Here is a 21,309-nt window from a genome sequence, read left to right as displayed (position 1 = left end):
GTCATGTATTTTGTCATATATTTTGCTGTGTATTTTTCTTTCATTTTGGCATGTAATTTGTTATGTTTTTTGTCATGTACTGTATTTTGTAACGTATTTTGGTACGTCTATCTTGTCATTTTTGGTGTATTGTCATGCATATCCAGGAGCCGATGTGGGAAGCGATCACGATCTGGTCATGATGAACAAAATGACATTTTGTTGTGACGGAACACTTAAAAAATACATGACGGAATACCTGACCAACTATACGACAACACAAATGAAAATGACAATTACCGAAATAAAAAGATGACAAAATTAAATAACAATATACATTCATGTCATATTAATAGGTATTACCTGATACATTTATGTGTTCATTTATCTATATGGCATATTTTTGTAGAATTGTCTGTTATTTCTGTTTTTTTTTTTACATATGGCAGAGTAGCTCTGATACATGTAATTGTGATAAGTAGACGACATTACTTACTCTCTTTGGATGTGGAACAGTCACCAGAATGAGAGATAAAATGACATTAATGAAATCAGGTAAATGCGATAGTTGTATTTTCACAACCATAAGGCGCAGATAAAAGTCTAAGATTTTCTTTGAATTGTGCGGCGTGCCCGATCCTGCGATGCGCCCTGTGTGTGATGTAAAGTGGCAGACGTAAGGTTGGGTGCCCGCTCTGACACTGGGAGCTCACAGGTGCTGTCACCGACCAGGAATAGAGAGGGGACCCATTTGCGCTCGTTTACTCAGCTTTATTTAGAAGGAGGAAAGGACTTGCACCCACGATCCGATGATCGTCGGTCGCGGGTAGCAGATACCTGGGAACGCCGAAGTGGCACTTCCGTGTCGAGCGAAGGCAGTGTCAAGAGCGAGAAATAAACAGGTTGATGGCCGGGACGGAGGAGCAAAAACATAAATGGGTCCAGAAAAGAAGTCGGCAACGGGAATCAGACGGAAAACAGGGCAGGATAGAGATAGGAGTCACAAAAGCTTGCCTAGCGTGTAGCAAAGGTTCGCAGACGATCCGACGAATGTTGACAGGAAGGCGGGGGTTTAAAAAGAGTACAACAGCCAATCAGGGTCCGCGGCTGTTGGCGCCAACGGAGCAGACTCAGGTGCCCCGCATCAGTAATCATGACAGGTACGAGCCTTGGCTTAGTAAAGACTTACAACATTTTCGGGTGAAATCCGATGTTCTTGTGAGATCCTTCACATTTCTGACTGAAAGCGACTGGATGCGATCCCCCGTGACTTTTAAGCGACTCTTGTTTGGACGCCATAAGTTTCTCGCTTGTACAGAAGAGGACATGTGACGTCGCTCGCAATGCTACCTATGTTTGCGGAAGTATACATGGATCATAACACCGTACAGTATCCATCAATTTGAAGGTTATTGTGCCACTAGAGGCAGAACAGAGTTGTCCCCCCAAATATTGAATAAATCTAAAACCTCTCTTTCGCACTATTGAAAGCTTTCGGTATTTTTGTTTGCTATGGTGTGTAGATTTCTACGCTACGCTGAAGATCATGGTAACCGACCAGCCGTGAGGGATGTTGTGGATAAATTCGATGCCTCTGCAAAATCCTCTCCGTGTGAACGCTCACTATGCTTCCCACACAACGTGTGTCTCGATCGTAGTCTATATAATGTGTTTATAAAGGAATATTGATTGCCGTGATTAAAACAAGCGATTGTAGTCTGTATAATGAGTTTTATCAAGTTTATGCAAACGTCTCCGACACAGCAGAGCTGAGAAGCATAGTTCACACAAAGGGGAGTCGTATAGTAGGCACAACAGCATAGGCCGCAACTGCCACGGTTGCCATGGCGCCAAATTAGCCCCGCCCTGTGGCGCCAGCTGCAGCTTGTTGACAGATTGGCTTCCCCACTATTTAAACCCTGTCAATCCCCTGTTGTCGGTCCATCTGCGAACGTCTGTTTTTCAAAGGAACCCTTTTTCGACCCTGACTCAAGCCTGTGCGTTTTTTTGCTCCTGTTTATCTGCCGCTACGACCTGTTTTCGTCTGCTCTCCCGTCCTGAATTAAGATCCGTTTTTGATACTGACCACGTCTGCTCTCCCGTCCTGGCTTACGACTCGTTTCCGAACCCGACCATGTCCTTCTCTCCCAGTCCCGGCTACCGACCAGTTTTCCGCCCCTGACACCGCCATCGCTCGCTACGGAAGATCCACTTTCGTGTGCGGATCACAAGCCGAGTACGAGAGCGAACACCGGATCGTGGGCGCACCCCTTCCTCGTTCCTTTAATAAAACTTGTGGTAAACGTTACGTGAGTGGGTCCTGTTTCCGTTCTGGTCCTGACAGCAACAGACACCCTGTCATGTAAAATACAGAAATAAAACAACGAAGAATGTGCCTTTTAACAACGTGCGCCATATTGTCGTGAAATATGCTGAGGTCATTTTCAAGTTCAGTTTTTCTGAGCCTTACCTCTTTTTTAACAATGTGCTGAAGTCCAATTCTCCCGAGTCTTCTTTTCCATCAGTGCTACTGCAAAAATATCAATGGCAGCAACAAGTTTTATTAACATTTAGCTACAAGATAAACTCCAACATCCATCAGTCATCATGCTTTCCATATAAGAAGTAACATAGTTTAAAACTAGTGACCTCTCACAGGAAAATGCTCTTTTTATTGTCATTACGAGGACTCTCGAAGCGTTTTCCATTCTTTGTTTCAGTTTTGCTTTTTGTCGCAGTGGACGTTTTGACAGAGAAATTGTAAAATTGTAAATGGAAGGCTCAAGAAATGCACTGTCCAAAAAGCTTTGTGCTGGCAGGTTGTTTTGCTCTCATTTTAATCATGATTGTAAATATTTTAATCACTTTTTGTTGCATATTTTAATGTATCAATTCTCCAATCTTTTCTTCATCCTTTCAATCCTTCCTTCCTTCAATTCGTCCCACATTCCTTCCTTCTTTGTTCCATCCTTCTTTTCTTTTTCCATTTGTCCAATTTTTTATTTCCTTCTTTCCTTCCTTCCTTCCTTCCTTCCTTCCTTCCTGCCTGCCTTTCTTTCTTTCTTCCATCCATCCTTTCTCCCACCCTCCCTACCTTCCTCCTCCCTTACTTATATATTTTCCTCCCTTCCCTCCCTAATTCTGTATTCCATTCATGCAATATTTTGTTAATCCTTATTTCCTTTCTTCCTTCCTCCCTCCTTCCCTACCTCATTCCTTAGTCCTTTCATCCAATATATTGTTCTTCCTTCTTTCCTTGTTTTATTCCTTCCTTCCTTCCTTCCTTCCTTTCTTCCTTCCTTCCTTCCTTCCTTCCCTCATTCCTTAGTCCATTCATCCAATATATTGTTCTTCCTCCCTTCCTTCCTTCCTCCATTCTTTATCCCTCCATTCATTCCTTGTCTCTCCCCTTCCTCTGTCTGCTTGTTTCTTTCTTTGGTCCTTCCTCCCTTTTTTGGATCCTCCATTACTTCCTTCAACCCTTCCCTCCTGCCATCCTTCCTTCAATTCTTTCAGGATTTGATTCAGCACTTGTTGAACATCCTTTGCTAAATAGGCGCAAGGTCTTAGCAGGCCGAAATTTAGATATGCCTCCTGCCTTTTTAAACAAAATCCCGATCTCAAATTATGCATGCATGTGGTACAACCTATCCCGGCATAACGTGAATCGAGTTTCTCATGTTGGTTGGAAAGCAAACATCTCCTCAAGATGTTTGTTTACGCCAAGAGAAACATCAGAATGCCCCCCAAAAACACGATTGCATTTAAAACATGTGCATGGACAATATAAAATGGACAATAAGGATTGCGTGTGGTGCAGTGCTTTATGTGCTTCACTGATTTGTGCTTTATCTTTGTGCTCAGTGAGTGGAGGAACTTGCAAACTGAAGCGCAGGTGTGTCTTTTAACACATCCGACGCTTTCAGTCGGGCTTTTTGACTGAGACCCAGAAGCAGATGAGAGAGCGCTCGCTTCCCAATATGTCATAAGAGCTAATGATTTATTTATAAACATCTGAGGTGAAAAGTATCAACGTCTCTTTAATGACGAAAGTAATTTTATATTGTAGTGACGTTTTGCTTTCCTCTCTCTAAGGATGGACAAGGGAAAGTTCCTGTTAGCATTGCATTAGTAATATTTGGCCCCGCCTGTGTGGCGCCAGCTGCGGCTTGTTGACAGATTGGCTTTCCGTCTATTTAAGTTCAGTGCTCGTACTCTTCCTTTGTCAGTCCGTCAACGAACCTCTGCCCCTCGTTCTGACTCGGTCCTGTTTCCTGTTGTTATTTCCTCTCCGGTATTGTTCCAGTTTATTTTGTCCTGTTTTATATCAGTTTCCAGTTTCGTTTTCGTCTATTTTTGTCCCGTTATTTATTCTCTCCAGTTATCGTTCCCGTCTAGTTTGTCCTGTTCAATTTCGATATTCTGCTTCAATATCAATCATGTTTGTCCTGTTCTGTCCGGTATCTACCCCATCCGTCCGATATCTGCTCGGGCAATTGGTATCAATCTCGTCGGTCTCTGGCTTCCTGTCTTTCCACGCCAGACCGCTGCCTAACGTGCATGACTCCCCATTTACCGTAAAATAAAGGCTTGTGTGAGAAACGTCACCGATTGGGTCCTGATCCTTTTCCAGTTCATGACACTAAAGGTTCACTGTGTAACATTTAACCTTTAAATGTTGCTGAATCATGTTTTGGTATCAGCAAGACAATGATTTATACTCCTTCTCAGTGAGTTTCAGGTTCCGTCAGATAAATACAAATTTCTCGATCTATGAGTATTTTAAAAACTGCATGTTTGTTTATGTCATGATTACCGATGTGAATCACCTGTGCCCGCTCATTTGGCACCAACCGCTGCGGGCTCTGATTGGCTCCCTGTTCCTATTTGAACCTAGTCCTGTTAATCCCCTATTGTCAGTCCGTCTGCAAACCTCTGTTTATACAACGCAAGCGTTTTTCGACCCTGACTCCCGCCTGTCCTGTTTTTGCTCCCGTTTGTCTCCGTCCACGACCTGTTTTGATCCCTACCACGTCTGCTCTTCCTGTCCCGGCTTACGACCCATTTTTGATTCTGACTAAGTCTACTCTCCCGTCCTGGCTTATGACTCGTTTCCGACCCCAACCACGCTTTGCTGTCCCAGTCCCCGCTACCGACCCGTTTTTCCGTCCCTGACACCGCCATCGCTCGCTACAGAAGATCCACTTCCACGTTCGGAGCATCATCAAGTACAAGAGCGACTTGTTTCTCACGTTCAGCGAACACCGGATTGTGGGCGCCGCCCTTTCTCTTTCCTCCAATGAAACAATTGGGTCCTGTTTCCGTTCTGGTCCTGACAAGTAGTAGTAGTAGTAGTAGTGTAATTATTATTATTTTTACTGTTGTTGTCGTTACTACAAATTCTTATCAGTTTATGAAATGTGTATTTATTTATTTTGTCTTGTTTTTATTTGTTTTGTTTTATTTACTATTACTATTTAAATACTCTATACAACACGCTACAGTGGTTATTAGCACGTCACATTGGGTATTTGTATATTGTATTCCTTTTGCGGGGATGAATAAAGTATCTATCTATCTATCTATCTATCTATTGATATTATATGTAATATTTTAGAATATAAAATACTTCTGTGGAATTCTTATCATGATTTCCTCTTTTGTCTGTTGGCTCTCTCACATTCTGCCTTCTGAGCTCCTTCAAATATCAACAGTATTGTTGGTTCCGTCTGATTTCAAAGAAGAGAAGACATTTTCTCTGTTTTTGAAGGACTTTTCAATCTCAGTCCAGGTTTCTCACTTCATGAACACTCCATAAAGTTTAATGGTTGCAACATTAAACTTTTACTACCTTATTGGCGCTCCGCTTTTCTTCAAGTCGGCATCGCTCCTAATAGGTTAGCATAGCATAGTAATTTTACTGAGTTTGCTGAATGTGGTCTGGCTTATGAATATGACGTATTTGTGAAATACCACTAAAAACACATCACAAGGATGAAAAGAAATGTAAAATACAGTGGCTTGAGAAACTATTTGGCCCCCTTGAACTTTGTGACCTTTTGCCACATTTCAGACTTCAAACATTAAGAAATAAAACTGTAATTTCTTGTGAAGCATCAACAATAAGTGGGACACAATCATGAAGTGGAACACACTTTATTGGATATTTTAAACTTTTTTAACAAATAAAAAATGAAAAAGTGGGTGAGCAAAATTATTCAGCCCCTTTACTTTCAGTGCAGCAAACTCTGTCCAGAAGTTCAGGGATAATCTCTGAATGATTCAATGTTGATCTAAATGATTAACCATGATAAATGGAATCCACCAGTGTGTAATCAAGTCTTTGTATAAATGCACCTGCACTGTGATAGTCTCAGAGGTCTGTTTAAAGTGCAGAGAGCATCATGAAGAACGAGGAATACACCAGGCACGTCCGAGATACTGTTGTGGGGAAGTTTATAGCTGGATTTGGATACAAAAAGATTTCCCAAGCTTTAAACTTCCCAAGGAGCTCTGTGCAAGCAATAATATTGAAATGGAAGGCGTATCAGACCACCGCAAATCTACCAAGATCGGGCCGTCCCCCTAAACTTTCAGCTCATACAAGGAGAAAACTGTTCATAGATGCAGCCAAGAGGCCCATGATCACTGGATGAACTGCAGAGGTCTACAGCTGAGGGGGAGAATCTCTCCATAGGACAACAATCAGTCGTACTGGCCTTTACGGAAGAATGGTAATGAGGAAGTCATTTCTTAAAGATATCCATAAAAAGTGTTGTTTAAAGTTTGCCACAAGCCACCTGGGAGACACACCAAACATGTGGAAGAAGGTGCTCTGGTCAGATGAGACCAAAATCAAACTTTTTGGCAACAATGCAAGACGTTATGTTTTCCATAGAAGCAGCACAGCTCATCACTCTCAACACACCATCCCCACAGTCAAACATGGTGGTGGCAGCATCATGGTTTGGGCCTGCTCTTCTTCAGCAGGGAAAGGATGGTTAAAATTGATGGGAAGATGAATGGAACCAAATACCAGACCATTCGGGAATGGGCAAAAATACTCGATGTGCAAAACTGATAGGGACATACCCCAAGCAACTTGCAGTTATAATCGCAGCAAAAGGTGGCGCTACAAAGTATTAACTCAATGGGGCTGAATAATTTTGCACACCCACTTTTTTGTTTTTAATTCATTAAAAAAGTTTAAAATATCCAATAAAGTGTGTTCCACTTGATGATCCAGCTATAAACTTCCCCACAACAGTATCTTGGACGTGCCTGGTGTATTCCTCGTTCTTCATGATGCCCTCTTCACTTTAAACAGACCTCTGAGACTATCACAGTGCAGGTGCATTTATACAAAGACTTGATTACACACTGGTGGATTCCATTTATCATCGTTAATCATTTAGATCAACATTGAATCATTCAGAGATCCTCACTGAACTTCTGGAGAGAGTTTGCTGCACTGAAAGTAAAGGGGTTGAATAATTTTGCTCACCCACTTTTTCATTTTTATTTGTTAAAAAAGTTTAAAATATCCAATAAAGAGTGTTCCGCTTCATGATTGTGTCCCACTTATTGTTCATGCTTCACAAGAATTTACAGTTTTATATCTTTATGTTTGAAGTCAGAAATGTGGCAGTTCAAGGGGGCCAAATAGTTTTGCGAGCCACTGTATAATGTATGATCTTATTCTTGGTCATCTTTAGAATGTCAAAGAATGTTTTTGGGATGTGAGAGCAAAGAAAGAAAGGTATACGATCTGCATATTCCAACAGAAACGTGCAAACTTACGTGCGTCGAAAAGCTGCTCTTATGTCAAAACCTTCAGTAGTGCAAGCCTCTAAGTATGGAGAAAAATCAGTTGAAATGATGTTTTGTTGTATACATTTGGAATAACTGATTAAACCACTTTTGAAAAAAATCAAAGACACAAGAACAGCGATTTTAACGGACTAACCATGTACAGTCAGTTGAAAATTACAGCTGTCAAACTTGTTTTTGGATGAAACTTCACATCTGTAAGCTCCTGCAAAGTTGGGCTTGGCCTCCATGATGTGCATCTCGAAGGTGTGGACCTGTTTCAGGGATGATTTTCAACTTTTTTTTAATCTTTCATAGACAAAAGGGGCAAATATTATACTAAAAAACAGATTAAATTATTTTTTTCTATATTAACTTTCGCTATTATTAATTGAAATAAATGAACATCCAAATAAACAATAACATGAAACCTAATGCATAAAAATGGTCTTTTTTACTTTGGTGTTTCGGTCATAGAACTCCTTGAGTTGCAGATGTTTTCCAGATTTACTAGCGAGGTCCATCCACTTCCCCTTAAACCATTTGATGGTTGGTTTCTTCAGCAGTGATTCGGCATTGACTTTTGCCACAAATGTTATGTTTCCACCTAGACACAGAATCAAAATTCCCTTAAAAACATAACTCTCCATTTGTTGGATCGATGGTTTGTAAAAATATCCATACATAATGATCAAAATATGCTTGGCCATGAGATGTTACTGTCAAAAATTATCCTCGTACATGGAATTCACATGGCTCTGTTTAGGGGCTGAGTCTGTTTCATAAATTGTTTAAGTAAAACAAACATGAACTGTGCAAAGTTGAGTGATAAGATTCTCACCTACGGTCACTTCTCCACTTTGGGGTTTCTCCATAAAGAGGCCTGTGAGGTCCTGCCGGGTGTCTTGAGGCTGGCCATCTTCAATGCACAAGATAAGATAAGGTAAGTTTAGGTTAGTGACTCGTACGGTGTAAAGTAAAAACATCATATGACAATATGTTGAGAATTATAAAAACATGAAGGGTAACATCTGACTTACAACTGGGTTCTCCTTTTTTGACTTCCCCTCATTTTAGGTATGTGATTGTGACTTTCCTCTCGTGTTATTGCCGCTTGTCTTTCAAATAATATGATATTGCCAGTTCACACCATTAAGGCTGCTCGCCATTTGTTATACCATTGCTGCACCGATCTGCGACACAACGCCCAACCATTCTGCAAAAAAACTAGCAAAACCTGTCTACAAACACTCAAATCCTCTCCCAAACCAATAGAGTGACTGGCTCACGAGGGTGCTGGTATGCTTCACCTGAGCCTCAGATATTAGGAACTCAAAGACGAGACAGACTGTTTTCAAAATATATTATCTCTGAAAATATATCGCGATTATACATTTTAGAATTTGGAAATCCCTTTAATGTTTGCTAATATAGCAGGGGTGCTGGAGCCCATCCCAGCTGACATCAAAACAGCCTGGACTGATTGATCACAGGGAAGACATAGACACATGTAACTATCCTTAGGACAGTTTGGAGTCACCAATCCACCTGTATCGTGGGAGGAAACCGTATAGCTTGGAAAAAACAGACAGGTGGAGAACATGCACATTTCATACAGGGAGGCCAGTAGGCTAAACTGCACACAGGAACCGTGAATCAGACTTGCTAACCAGTTTTCCACAGGATTGGCCCTTTTGAAAGCAATTTGGGTTGTCATGATTCCTGATTCGGGGCACGTGCGGCTGCCCCATTGGCGCCAACAGCCACGGGACCTGATTGGCTGTTGGACTCCTTTTAAACCCCGGTCTTCCGAAAGGAACCCATCAGACCGTCTGCGAACCATTTGCTCTCAGCTAGGCAAGCCTTTGTACTCTCCGAAACAATCCTGCCCTGTCGACCTGTTTTTCTCGCTGCCAACGACTACCCTTGCTTAACACGGAAGTGCCACCTCCGCGTTCCTGCTATCTGCTACCCGTGACCGACGATCATTGGATCGTGGATGCAAGCACTGTTTTCTTTCTTGATAAAAACTGAGTAAAACAAACGCTGTCAGGTCCCGTGGTTTGTGACATGGGTAAAATACTCAACAGTTTTCCTAAAGGCGAGTGAAAAAGTGAAAAGTAAGACCTTTCCACAAACAATTGTGCAGTATTATTTCTGTTTACTTACCTTCTGTCGGTGGAGCAGTGTCTTGGTTTCCTATAGGCGCTGCTTCAGGTGTGGCATTCTGTTGTTCTTGCGTCACACTCAACTGTTCTGATGCAGTTGCAGGAACCACAGCAGGAGGTTCTGTGTTTAGGTTACCATGTAGACATGTTGCACACTTAGTGGTTTGGGTGGGCGATACCGTAAATGTTGGTATCGATCCGATGCAAGTATATACAGGGTAGTATTGATTGATACCAATCCGACTTTTACAGTGTAAAAAAAACAGAATTATTTCTATTAAAACTGTTTCAGAACAAAAGCCAAGAGAGTCAAGCCTAAATATATCAAAAATAAAAATACAGAATAACAACGTAGACAAAACAACTAAACAACCACTTTATTTCACAACATTTTGAAAATAAAGTCAGTAATGCAAATAAGTATCTATCGTCCTTTATTTCATGCCATATTGACAATTGATTTAAAGTTTTTTTTCCAAAAACTCATTAAAAAAGTTTGTTTCAGCTCGTTGCTCTCTGGAGGGTGACCTTTATTCATGTGTTTATGTAAATTTGTGGTGTTGCCACAGGGGCAGACCGCTTTTAACACATTAATAACACCTGACATTGTTTCTGTAGTTGAAAAAAGTACACACCGCGCTGCACTTCCTGATTACCTCTGTCATTTTAAATTTCTGGTAGGCGGTAGGCACATAGATTTGGCCCTTTCTTCTGCTTGTCAGTTCATGTAGTGAAAGGTGTGCCTATCAGTTACCCACTGAGGCATACATTGCAGACCTGCAAAATATAGCCAAGGGTGCAGTGTGAAAGATAGAAGATAGTAGATGCTATCTACATAGAGAAGCTGAACTATGTGGAGATGGGTGGAGGAGCAAAGTATCGATCCCAGGACAATAATGTGAATTTCCCTTAGGGGATGAATAAAGTATCTATCTATCTATCTATCTCTATCTAATATTGATCTGATCCAAGTACTAGCTTAGTATCAATATTATCTATTGATCTACCCACCCCTACTTAGTGGTAACTTCATGATATATGCTCTCTTTAGTGCTGTTTTTCTGAGAACCTAGAAGAGCCAAATATATTGCAACCCACATGATATGATAAAGATCAACTCAATGTTGCTTTTCAGAGAGTATCCTGACCAACTGTGTATCTATGTGACGTAGAGGTTGCAGGGCCTATGACTTGGGAACTGTGAGGAGGATAGTGAGAACAGTGGAAGTACATTACATGATGGTCTTTATGGTCAAATATTTGTCTGCATCTACTCATAACTGTAATGTTCTTTGCTAATTTGGATTGTATCCAGTTCATATGTGATCTCCAGCTAATATCATGGCTAACATTCACTCTGTGAAACTTTCCTGAGCTTAATAAAGTGGCATCACCAGCAGAAAGAATATATTTTAATCTTGATGATACGTTACATAAGTCATTTATATACAATACAAATAATAACAATAAACATCCCAAAAACAGGTAATGCTCAAACGACCTAAATTGCTGTCACAAATCTGGACATATAAAGATCTATTTGCACATGTTTTTCCTTGCTCTATCGACAGTTCACATAGTACCTATCCACTCCTCTGCGCTGCTTTACTATATACTGTACTGTATTATGAGAACATACGTGTCATGATTACTGATTGGCATCACCCGTGCCCGTTCATTTGGCGCCAGTCACTGCGGGCTACCTGATTGGTCCCCTTTCCCTATTTAAGCCCATTCCTTTTCACTCTCCGATTGTCAGTCCGTCAGCTAACCTCTGTTGTTACAAGGCAAGCATTTTGACCCTGACTCCCGCCTGTCTCGTTTTTGCACCCGTTTTTGCACCTGTCCGTTCCTGATCTCCCCTGATGTCTCCGGCTCTGACCTGTTTTTGATTCCGACCACGTTTGATCTCCTGTCCCGGTTTACGACCTGTTTTTAATCCCGCCCACGTTTTTGCTCTCCTGTCCCGGCTATCGACCTGTTTTTCCGCCCTTGACACCGCCATCTCCCGCTCCGGAAGATTTCCTTCCGTATTCGGATCTTGATCTGATTGTGTGAGTGGCTTGCTTCCACTGGATCGCTGGCGCTGCCCGTCCTCTTTCTATCAATAAACTTGTGTTCACGCTACACATTTGGGTCCTGATTCTGTTCTGGTCGTGACAATACTTTTACCTGACTGCCCATTTTGCACATTTATCCGAGATGCTCCTGTTGAACTACAGTACATTGTTGATATAGCTAGAATTATGTATTTACTATTGCACATCCACACATTTTGTAAAATGTATGTATAGACATTTTGTTCCATATACATCTGTACCTGAACGATAATGATAATGTTAGTACGGTATATCTGAATCTGAGTATCTGTTTGGAGTCATATAACTTAACTTAACTAAATAAATTATCGGAATTTTTTTGTTTTCAGAATATAACCGTACTCATACATCTCATCTTTGGTTGCATGGCTTTTCTTCCACACGCTCTCGTGTCTGGCTTGAGAGCCAGTCAAGTGCTGATTACTCATGACTAAATAATGCCAGTGGAAGGTCAAGGTCGCTGCACAAGCGCATTTCAAAGGGTTGCAACACACAACTGCAGATATTTTCCCAAGATGTTTCTGCCTTATCTGGTCCAAGATACTGACAAGCATGGCTTTTATTTAAAGGGTGATGTGTGTTGCGCACCCGACCGTGTTGCGCGCCTGTGGTAAAACTAACTTCTTTTCAATCAACAATACTGAACATACTAAATCAGGGCTGCCCAACCTTTTTCAAGCTGAGAGCTACATTTTGCTACATATTAGTGCAAAGGGCACCCAGTTTGATATACATTTCTAAAATAACAACTTGATATACTATGTTGTTACTTTGTTATTACCAGATTAATTGTGAGTAAAAAGAAGAGAGCAGAAAAAAAGAAAGAGCGATAAAGAAAAATACAGAGAACTAAAGAGGGAAAGAGAAAAGAAAGAAAAAAGAGAGAAAGACAGAGATAAATAAAAATAAAGTCAGTGACTGAAAGAGAGAGACAGAGAGAGAGAATGAAATAAAAGAGACTGAAAAGGGGGAAACATACAACCGTACAGGTTGACAGGTATGGACCTATGTGCAACGCACCTTTCTTTGGTTGGACCTTTAGGTCAAATTTGACCTTCGAGCCGCCAGCAATCACAGCATAGACGTTGGCATCTTCCCGGGAAACGGCTTTTATGGTGAGGGAATGCTTATTTCCCTCCGCCGCGATCTCGTATTTGTCCCCACTGGCGAGATCTTTTGTATTACATTGCCATTTGACTTTGGCGTCGGCTTTCTCGGTTTCTACTTCGAAGATCACTGAGGAGCCTTCTTCTGCTTCTTGCGTCTTTGGCTTCTTGGTAAAGGCTGAAACTGAAACACAAATCTGTCACAACGGGTACAAGCAGGGGACCCAAATGCGTATAAAGTTTCACACATTGCTTTGTTAAGGAATCGGGGAAGCCAGCGATTGGGGATCGATACCAGAAACTGAATCAGGCAGGATACGGGTAAAAGGGACAGGAGAATTGAGCTTGGATCGGGGATCGATACAGGGAAAATAATTAGGCAGGATCGGGTAACCGGGACAGGAGAACGGAGCTTGGATCGGTGATTGACACAGGAAACAGAATCAGACAAGATACGGGTAGCCGGGACAGGAAAACGGAGCTTGATTCGGGGATCTACACAGGAAACAGAATCAGGCAGGATTCAGGTAGCCGGGACAGGATAACAGAGCTTGGAACGGGGATCGATACAGGAAACAGAATCAGGCAGGATGCGGATAACCAGGACAGGAGAACGGAGCTTGGATTGGGGATCAACACAGGAAACAGAATAATGCAGGATACGGGTAGCCGGGACACGATAACGGAGCTTGGAAAGGGGATCGATACAGTAAACAGAATCAGGATACGGGTAACCGAGACAAGATAACGGAGCTTAGATCTTGGTTCGATACAGGAAACAGGTCAGGATCAAAACGGGAGCCAGAGTCAAAAGTGCTTGCCTTGCATGCACCGAGTTTCGCGGACGGACTGACCAGGAATAAACGAGACTGACGTGCTTAAATAGGAGGAGGACTAATTAGGGAACAAGTGGCAGCTGGGGCTGAAAGGGTGAGCGCAGGTGAGAGCATTTGACAAATCATGACAAAATCTGAAATTGGGCCGATTTAAACGAAACATTTCACAGATTGTTATGGTTTTTTTTAACAATAAAAACTGCTTATGCTTATCGTTTATGTGACACAGAGGGCCAAGTATTACATGTACGCACGACACATAAAGTCTGTATTTTGTAACAAAATCTAAGTTAGAACAACAATTAGCAAATACCAGCTCAAGTTTTGCAACTGGGATTCGACTTTGCCCCCTAAAGTAAAATCACTGTGAAGGTTTTTTAAATAGTTCAAATTTTACATTTTTGAAGTCAACCCTTTTCCCAAAAATAGATGGTTTTGGTAAAATTAATGCTCAGTAATCTCATGCAAAAATACATGTTTTATTATTTTTATTTAAAGGGCTGTTAAACCAAATTCAAAGTCTACTTCAATTTTCCAAAAGTGATTCCTAGTGGAAAAGGTTTGGACAATATACTGTAGGCTAAAATATTTGAACATAGCAGTTTCTGACATCACTTTGTAGTTATTCAACACGCGGCCACTTCATTTAAATTTGCAAATAACGTAAAAAGTCTGGGTTTTTTTCCACAGTCTATTTGTGATAGCTTAAATGTGTTTAAATTGAGGATGCATATGCAAAGAACTAATGAATGAGTTCAGTAGGGTTAAGTTGCTGCACAAGCACGGTTATCACAGCAGTGGGATTATCTTGGATCTATTTTTAAAGCTTTTGAGTGACTGAAATACTTGTGGGCCCTTCAGTTTCTCGAACCAGAGGGTTGGCTCCAATCTGCTATGACTCCTCTCTAGGCCTAAATTTTGTTTTCGGTTGATAAGTCTCTTTTATTCTTTTATACAATCACTTTTAGACGGCCAATGTGATTTGTTAAAACGTCACAATTGGAAAACAATAAAAGAGAAATAAAATCGCATCATGACAGATGAGTGGTGTTTATAAATTGTGTATGAAAATATATTTATGCTCGGTTTGAGACTGGGTGGAAACATATGTTGGCCTGGAGATTAACACAGGGGCCGTAAGAAAACTACCTTGCGGGCCACTACTGATGTATACACTTACTCTTGCCATAGACCTTCTTCAAAAGCAGCAAATAATATTTTTTATTGTTTGAGGAGACCAGTATCCCGGAGCCTACTCACATTAAGTACATTCATGGCTTTTCTTTCACTCACTTGTGTGAAAGAAGATGGAATCATTTCCATGTGATGCTGCCTTTATATACATAAGCGTTATTTGGGGTTTGAATAATAATGTTAGCCAATGGAAATGAGTGTTGTTGCGATAAAGAGTCAACTCCGAGGTCGACTGTATCACAACAAACTTAAAAGTAGTGTGAAAACTGCGTAAAAGAAATTAATATGTACAAATGTAAAAAAAAAAAAAAAAACAACACAACATCACAATTTTGTAGGAGTTCATGACTATATTTTGTTAAACATGTCATCAACATTGGTCCATCAAAAAGAAAATCATGAAACAAAGCAATGGTCCCCAACCTTTTCTGTACCACTGACCGACTTTAATAATAGTAATAACATTAGTTTGAACAATAATAATTACAAATTATAATCACCCTAAATCTACTGTGTAATCACTTGACCACTAGAGATACAAGATATACGTAAAGACATTCCATTTTGTCTCAACATCACAATATTTTTACTTAAGGTACCAAAGACGAATGTTATACTCTCAAATTCTCTCCATTCTCAAACACAGGAGTCGGGAACCTGTGGATGGTGAGCCATATATGGCTTTTTTCAGCACAACAGGCTCGAAGTTAAATGGAACATGCGCAATTGTTTACAATTGTAGCATGTGAAAAGCCAGGACAAAACTGATTACATGTAAGGTTTGGCTTATTTCTAACTACAGTTGACAATCACAGTCACATCAACAGACCCCGTTTTGATTGCACATCGCTAAAGAATCCTTTACATGGAAACCTATAAACAATTTATGTTCACTGTTGAGACGCTTTATGAAAAAAATCCACAGAACATACTGTCAACACCCAAAAACAGGGCAAAGCGGGTTTTGTAGAGGTTTATTGTTCTATATTCTTTATCAATTATCCATTATCCATTATCGGTCAAATCATAATACACTACAAAGCCAAGAGGCCGAGACACTTGCTCACAGCCAAGAGGCTGAGTCATGGTCCTAGCCACAGGGCCAAGCAGCGATCAGTGCGAATGCACCGTTCCCGGAGGTACTGCAATACCGGGCCGATGTGTGGTAGTGCACAATTTTAGAACTACAGTTTGACAGGGTGAGCGGTAGGAGTAGGCGGCGCTATACACACGGTGTACGCACAGCTTCTTACCCTCGCCCAGTGCAGTCTGTACTGAAGGTAAACATGGGTATCCTTGTTTGCATTATTTTTCACCGTGTTTGAAAACAGTCTTTAGGACAAAAATGACAGTCATGATGAGCCTCAACACTTTGGGAGGGAGAAACATTTTAAGTTGTATATTTTTATCGATATGGGACAGGCTTGTAATTTCAAAGATTTCATCAAATCATCTAATGTCACACGGTGAAAAAATGTGCTGAAGAATTAGATTTTGTCTGGAGAGTGGGTTGACAGTTTTGTATAAATTTGTCTTAAAATATATTGTGTGGAAACCCCCGTCCCCCCAAAAAGTAACAAAATATTTTTGCTTTTATGTCTCATTGGGTCAAGAGGTTCCCGACTGCTCTAACAGTTAAACAATGGAGAAAAACAAAAGTTGTCTTGAAGTATATTAATAAATGCAAAAAAGAACGATGAGGGAATCATGATAATGAATCAAACATTGAATCATATTAAATAAGTATAAGTAAGAATACTAGTGGTTAAGATTATGCACTTTTACTTCTGTGATTCGTGTTCGATTCCAGTTGCATCCAATCAATCATTGCTCAAATACAGTAATACACTATCGTAAAACGTTGTGTATATTGCGCACCCATACTTTGAGTTTTTTGTGGGAAAAACTAAATGTGCCATATCCAAAAAATAAGGCAACTTTCTTTTTTTTCTACGGCCGATTACCAAAGACCTACAGCCCAGTAGCGGCCCACAGCCCGGTGATTGCTGACCACTGTATACTTCTATGGATGTGATTTTGAACCATTGAATATTTAATTCATAATGTAGTAAAACGTTGTTTCACTAAAAAGTGGTGCATGTTGTTTGAGGTCTCCTCAAAAAGATAGAGCTAGAATAATTTTGCTATCAAGTATGTGTTAACAATGTCCAACTATGTTCAAAGAGCCTTTATATATATTTTTCCCAAACTCCTATCTCCTCTAATCACACTTTTATCAAAGCTGTTCCTGGACGCACAACCAATCAGGTAACAGGAGGGGGGAGGAAGGGCCTGGGTTTAGGCTTTGGAGGATGATTTAATGCTCATTTTCGCAGTTTTCGTGAGTGTAGAAAGAAAATGGTAAAAGTAAGAAAAAGTCTGTTGCAGATACATCAACTCATACCCCCCAAAAATTGCAAAAAAGAAGGGTATATTCCAGCGTTTTATCAGTTTTATCTTTATTTTTATTTTATTGCCTTAACCTAACTTGAGTTTTTCTATTTTAATATTCAAAATATTCTGGGGCAGCACGGCGGGGCAGTGGTTAGCGCGTGTGCGGCACAGTTCAAAGGTCTTGGGAACCTCCTGTGTGGGTTCAAATCCAGCTACCAGACTTCCTGTGCGGAGTTTGTATGTTCTCCCCGTGCTTGCGTGGGTTTCCTCCGGGCACTCCGGTTTCCTCCCACATTCCAAAGACATGCATTTCAGGTGGATTGGCCGGTCCAAATTGTCCCTAGGTGTGAATGAGCGAGCGAGTTGTCTGTCCCTGTGTGCCCTGCGATTGGCTGGCAACCAGTTCAGGGTGTCCCCTGCCCACTGCCCGATGATTGCTGGGATGGGCTCCAGCACCCCCGCGACCCTACTGAGGATAAGCGGTGCAGCTGATGAGATGAGATGAGATTCTTTTATGTATACATGTACAGTATATAGTTTCTTGATTAGTATTTTTTTTTTCGCTGGCAACTGTGTGGACACCAAAGTAAGAATTACATTGTGCAGGGAAACATGGTAAAAACTATTGAGCCATAAATCCACTGTGTTTTCATTAGACCATTAGGGAGCTATATGACATGAGAAAAGGCAGTAGAGCTATTGTCATGTTACATGGTCCTTTTTTCTCAATTATTTTGAGCAAATGCACTTAAATCAAACATCCATTTCATTATAGATCGGCAATGGGGACATACACAATTTATCAAATGATGACATAGATAGATTACTGAATTTTATTTTGATTTAAAACAAATTTGATGAATTGTGCTTACAATCTATTTTTGTTTTCCTAGTGGCCTCACATAATCGGAATAAAAGTTAGTTGGGGATTTTTATAGTTATAAATTCATTAATATTTTATTTTTTTCAATTTCTTTATCTTTTGAGACAAGTAGAGAGCTTTTCTAGCAGTTTGGCTGTGGTTAATATTGCTCAAGACAGTGTGAGGGAAAAACACATTCAGGGTTTTTGTCCTTGTATCTCAAAAAAATTGTGTTTTGTAAGAGAGGATATGTTCAAGCCCAAGAGTGAAGCTTACAGTTTGTCCAAGTAACAGATGTGTGGGCTGCACCCAATTAAAAAAAAACATGATTTAAATGACATAAGTGGAAAACTCACGCGTTTTTTTGACTGGCTCTGGCATCTTCCCCAAGGATGTCCTCTCCAAAACGAGGTGATTTTCTCTGCAGTGTGTCTCGCTCTTTTATCTTTAACAGTAGTGCAATCGCCCCACCCCATCCTTTTCTCCAGACACCTTCATTCCGGTCCCAGCATAATGGCCAAAGAACAACAGCTGCCCTCGGCACGTCCCATCAATGCTCATCCTGTGCCAGGAACGCACATATGCACGCACGCACGCTAAGGCTATATTTCAACCATCATTTCCTCCAACACCTAGTCGGCTGACAGGCCTTGAGAGCAGGGGCCCTGGAACTTAGGCACCAGTTAAATTTAGAACTTTAAAACAGAGACATAATGAGATGATGCTTTGTCTGTGTTTTACATTGGTGTCACAGAATCTCTCTGACATCTCTAATGACCTCTTCTCATCTGCCAACACCAGAGCCGTGGTAGGGCAGGTCCAGAAGCAACTCTACCTATTGAGACTGTTCAGGACTCTAAAATTAATTAAATTAATGCTAAATGTAATTCACCCTGGTCATCCTGAAAGGGGGATACCACTTGTGAGGTCCCTTCTCAAGGTTTCTCTTTTTCCTCACGCTGAGGTTTTGAGTTGTTCCTTGCCCGCATGTTGGTTCAAGATCAGGTAATTGTGTCATTGTAATCCTGTGCAGTCCTTTGAGACATTTTTGTGATTAAGGGCTGTATAAATAAATTTGACTTGACTTGACTTGAACTCTAAGTCAGAAGTTTTGGCTGTCCTTCTACAGAAAAAACAGTGGAGATCATGCTTGCATATGACATCAGGGTGTGGTATGCTAGGAGCTTTGCTGCAGACATCAAAAGTAAGTCATCAGCACAGCCCAGGAAATCATCGACTGCTCTCTGCCCAGTTCGGGGGATAGTGCCGACTCGCGATACAGCAGCCAAGCCAACAGGATTATTGTAGTGAAAATAAGCCCAGCACAACATTGACTACTTCATTCTTTTTTATGTTGGCGGACACAAAAAATCTTTTCCCTTTTTCTTTTTAAAGTCTCTCTTCCTTTCTGTTTCCATTGGATTATCGAACTACATACTGACACTCCCCTACTTACGAGCATTCGACTTCGATTCGATTTTTTTCAGGATGTCGAAAAATATCCGGACATTGCTATCAATTAAATTTTATACTGTGTGCACCTTTTTCCGAGTACAGGACATTACTGTAGTGATTCTTTCCGTCGCTACCAGCGTGTGTGGTGGCGCTGTGAGAGGTCACCCAGCATCCACCCAGAAGAAATCTACTTCCTCTTTCTAGTACTTGTGTAAACATGCTGGACTGAATCTCCAGCACGCTAAGAACTTTGACATTTTTATTGTTTAATATCTCGTGCATCCAAGACCAAAATGCTAGTTATCGGTCTATCTAAATACCGTGACTTGTTTTCAAAAACGGCTCTGAACATTGACAAATGTAATATCACCCAAAGTGACTCAGTCAAAAATTCAGGTGTCATATTTGACCATGATCTGTCCTTTCAAAAACACGTTAGGAATATTACTAGGACAGCTTTTTTACATCTTTGCAACATTGCTAAAATTCGGCCTATGCTGTCTCAGTCAGATGCAGCGATTATAATTAATGGGTTTGTTACCTAACGTCTCGGTTACTGTAATGCACTACTCTCCGGTCTCCCGAAGTCCAAAATTAAGAGCCTTCAGCTGGTACAAAATGCTGCAGCAGGGCTTTTAACTAAGACAAGAAAGTTTGATCACATTACCCCGATTTTAGCTAACCTGCATTGGCTCCCTGTTAGCTTAAGATGTGATTTTAAGGTTCTGTCCATAGGATACAAAATCATGCATGGACTTGCTCCCTCCTATCTTTCAGATATAATTTCTCCCCATGTTCCGGTCCAGAGCTTTTGCTCTTAAAATGCTGGTCTACTAGTGATCCCAAGAGCCAAGAAGAAATTCGCAGGTTTGAGAGCGTTCTCCATTCGGGTCCCGGTGCTGTGGAATGCTCTTCCCCCTGAGATTCGGTCTGCAACCTCAGTGGGAATGTTTAAATCCACGTTTAAAACACACTTCTATTCTATAGCATATGAATATATATATATATATATATATATATATATATATATATATATATATATATATATATATATATATATATATATATATATATATATATCATCTCATTAACTGCACCGCTTATCCTCAGTAGGGTCGCGGGGGTGATGGAGCCCATCCCAGCAATCATTGGGCATCCAGTGGGCAGGGGACACCCTGAACTGGTTGCCAGCCAATCGCAGGGCACACTGGGACAGACACACATTCACACCTAGGGACAATTTGGACCGGCCAATCCACCTGAAATGCATGTCTTTGGAATGTGGGAGGAAACTGGAGTGCCCGGAGGAAACCCACGCAAGCACGGGGAGAACATACAAACTCCGCACAGGAAGTCCAGTAGCTGGATTTGAACCCACACAGACCTTAGAACTGTGCCACACACATA

The 21,309-nt window shown here is 40.9% G+C and overlaps 1 protein-coding gene across 1 annotated transcript in view; it reads right to left on the bottom strand.

Moving 5' to 3' along the window:
• The window catches only part of mybpc3 (myosin binding protein C3), a 47,729-nt gene extending 28,862 nt beyond the window's left edge, over nt 1-18,867 (bottom strand). Inside the window, exons 1-8 of the mRNA XM_088333178.1 lie at nt 18,804-18,867; nt 13,076-13,345; nt 9,958-10,077; nt 8,630-8,707; nt 8,247-8,395; nt 7,946-8,063; nt 7,780-7,828; nt 2,450-2,509 (exon numbers count right to left, since the gene is read on the bottom strand). Coding sequence (XP_088189304.1) covers nt 2,450-2,509; nt 7,780-7,828; nt 7,946-8,063; nt 8,247-8,395; nt 8,630-8,707; nt 9,958-10,077; nt 13,076-13,345; nt 18,804-18,828 — 869 coding nt within the window. The 5' untranslated portion in view covers nt 18,829-18,867. The remainder of the gene's footprint in view (nt 1-2,449; nt 2,510-7,779; nt 7,829-7,945; nt 8,064-8,246; nt 8,396-8,629; nt 8,708-9,957; nt 10,078-13,075; nt 13,346-18,803) is intronic.
• Nucleotides 18,868-21,309: the final 2,442 nt, after the last annotated feature.

This window comes from Urocampus carinirostris, chromosome 4 (genome assembly GCF_059441175.1).
Source record: "Urocampus carinirostris isolate Australia breed hairy pipefish chromosome 4, RoL_Ucar_1.0, whole genome shotgun sequence".
Classification (NCBI taxonomy): domain Eukaryota; kingdom Metazoa; phylum Chordata; class Actinopteri; order Syngnathiformes; family Syngnathidae; genus Urocampus; species Urocampus carinirostris.
The sequence above is the reverse complement of the archived record's forward strand: the minus strand, read 5'-3'. Positions and strand labels throughout refer to the sequence as shown.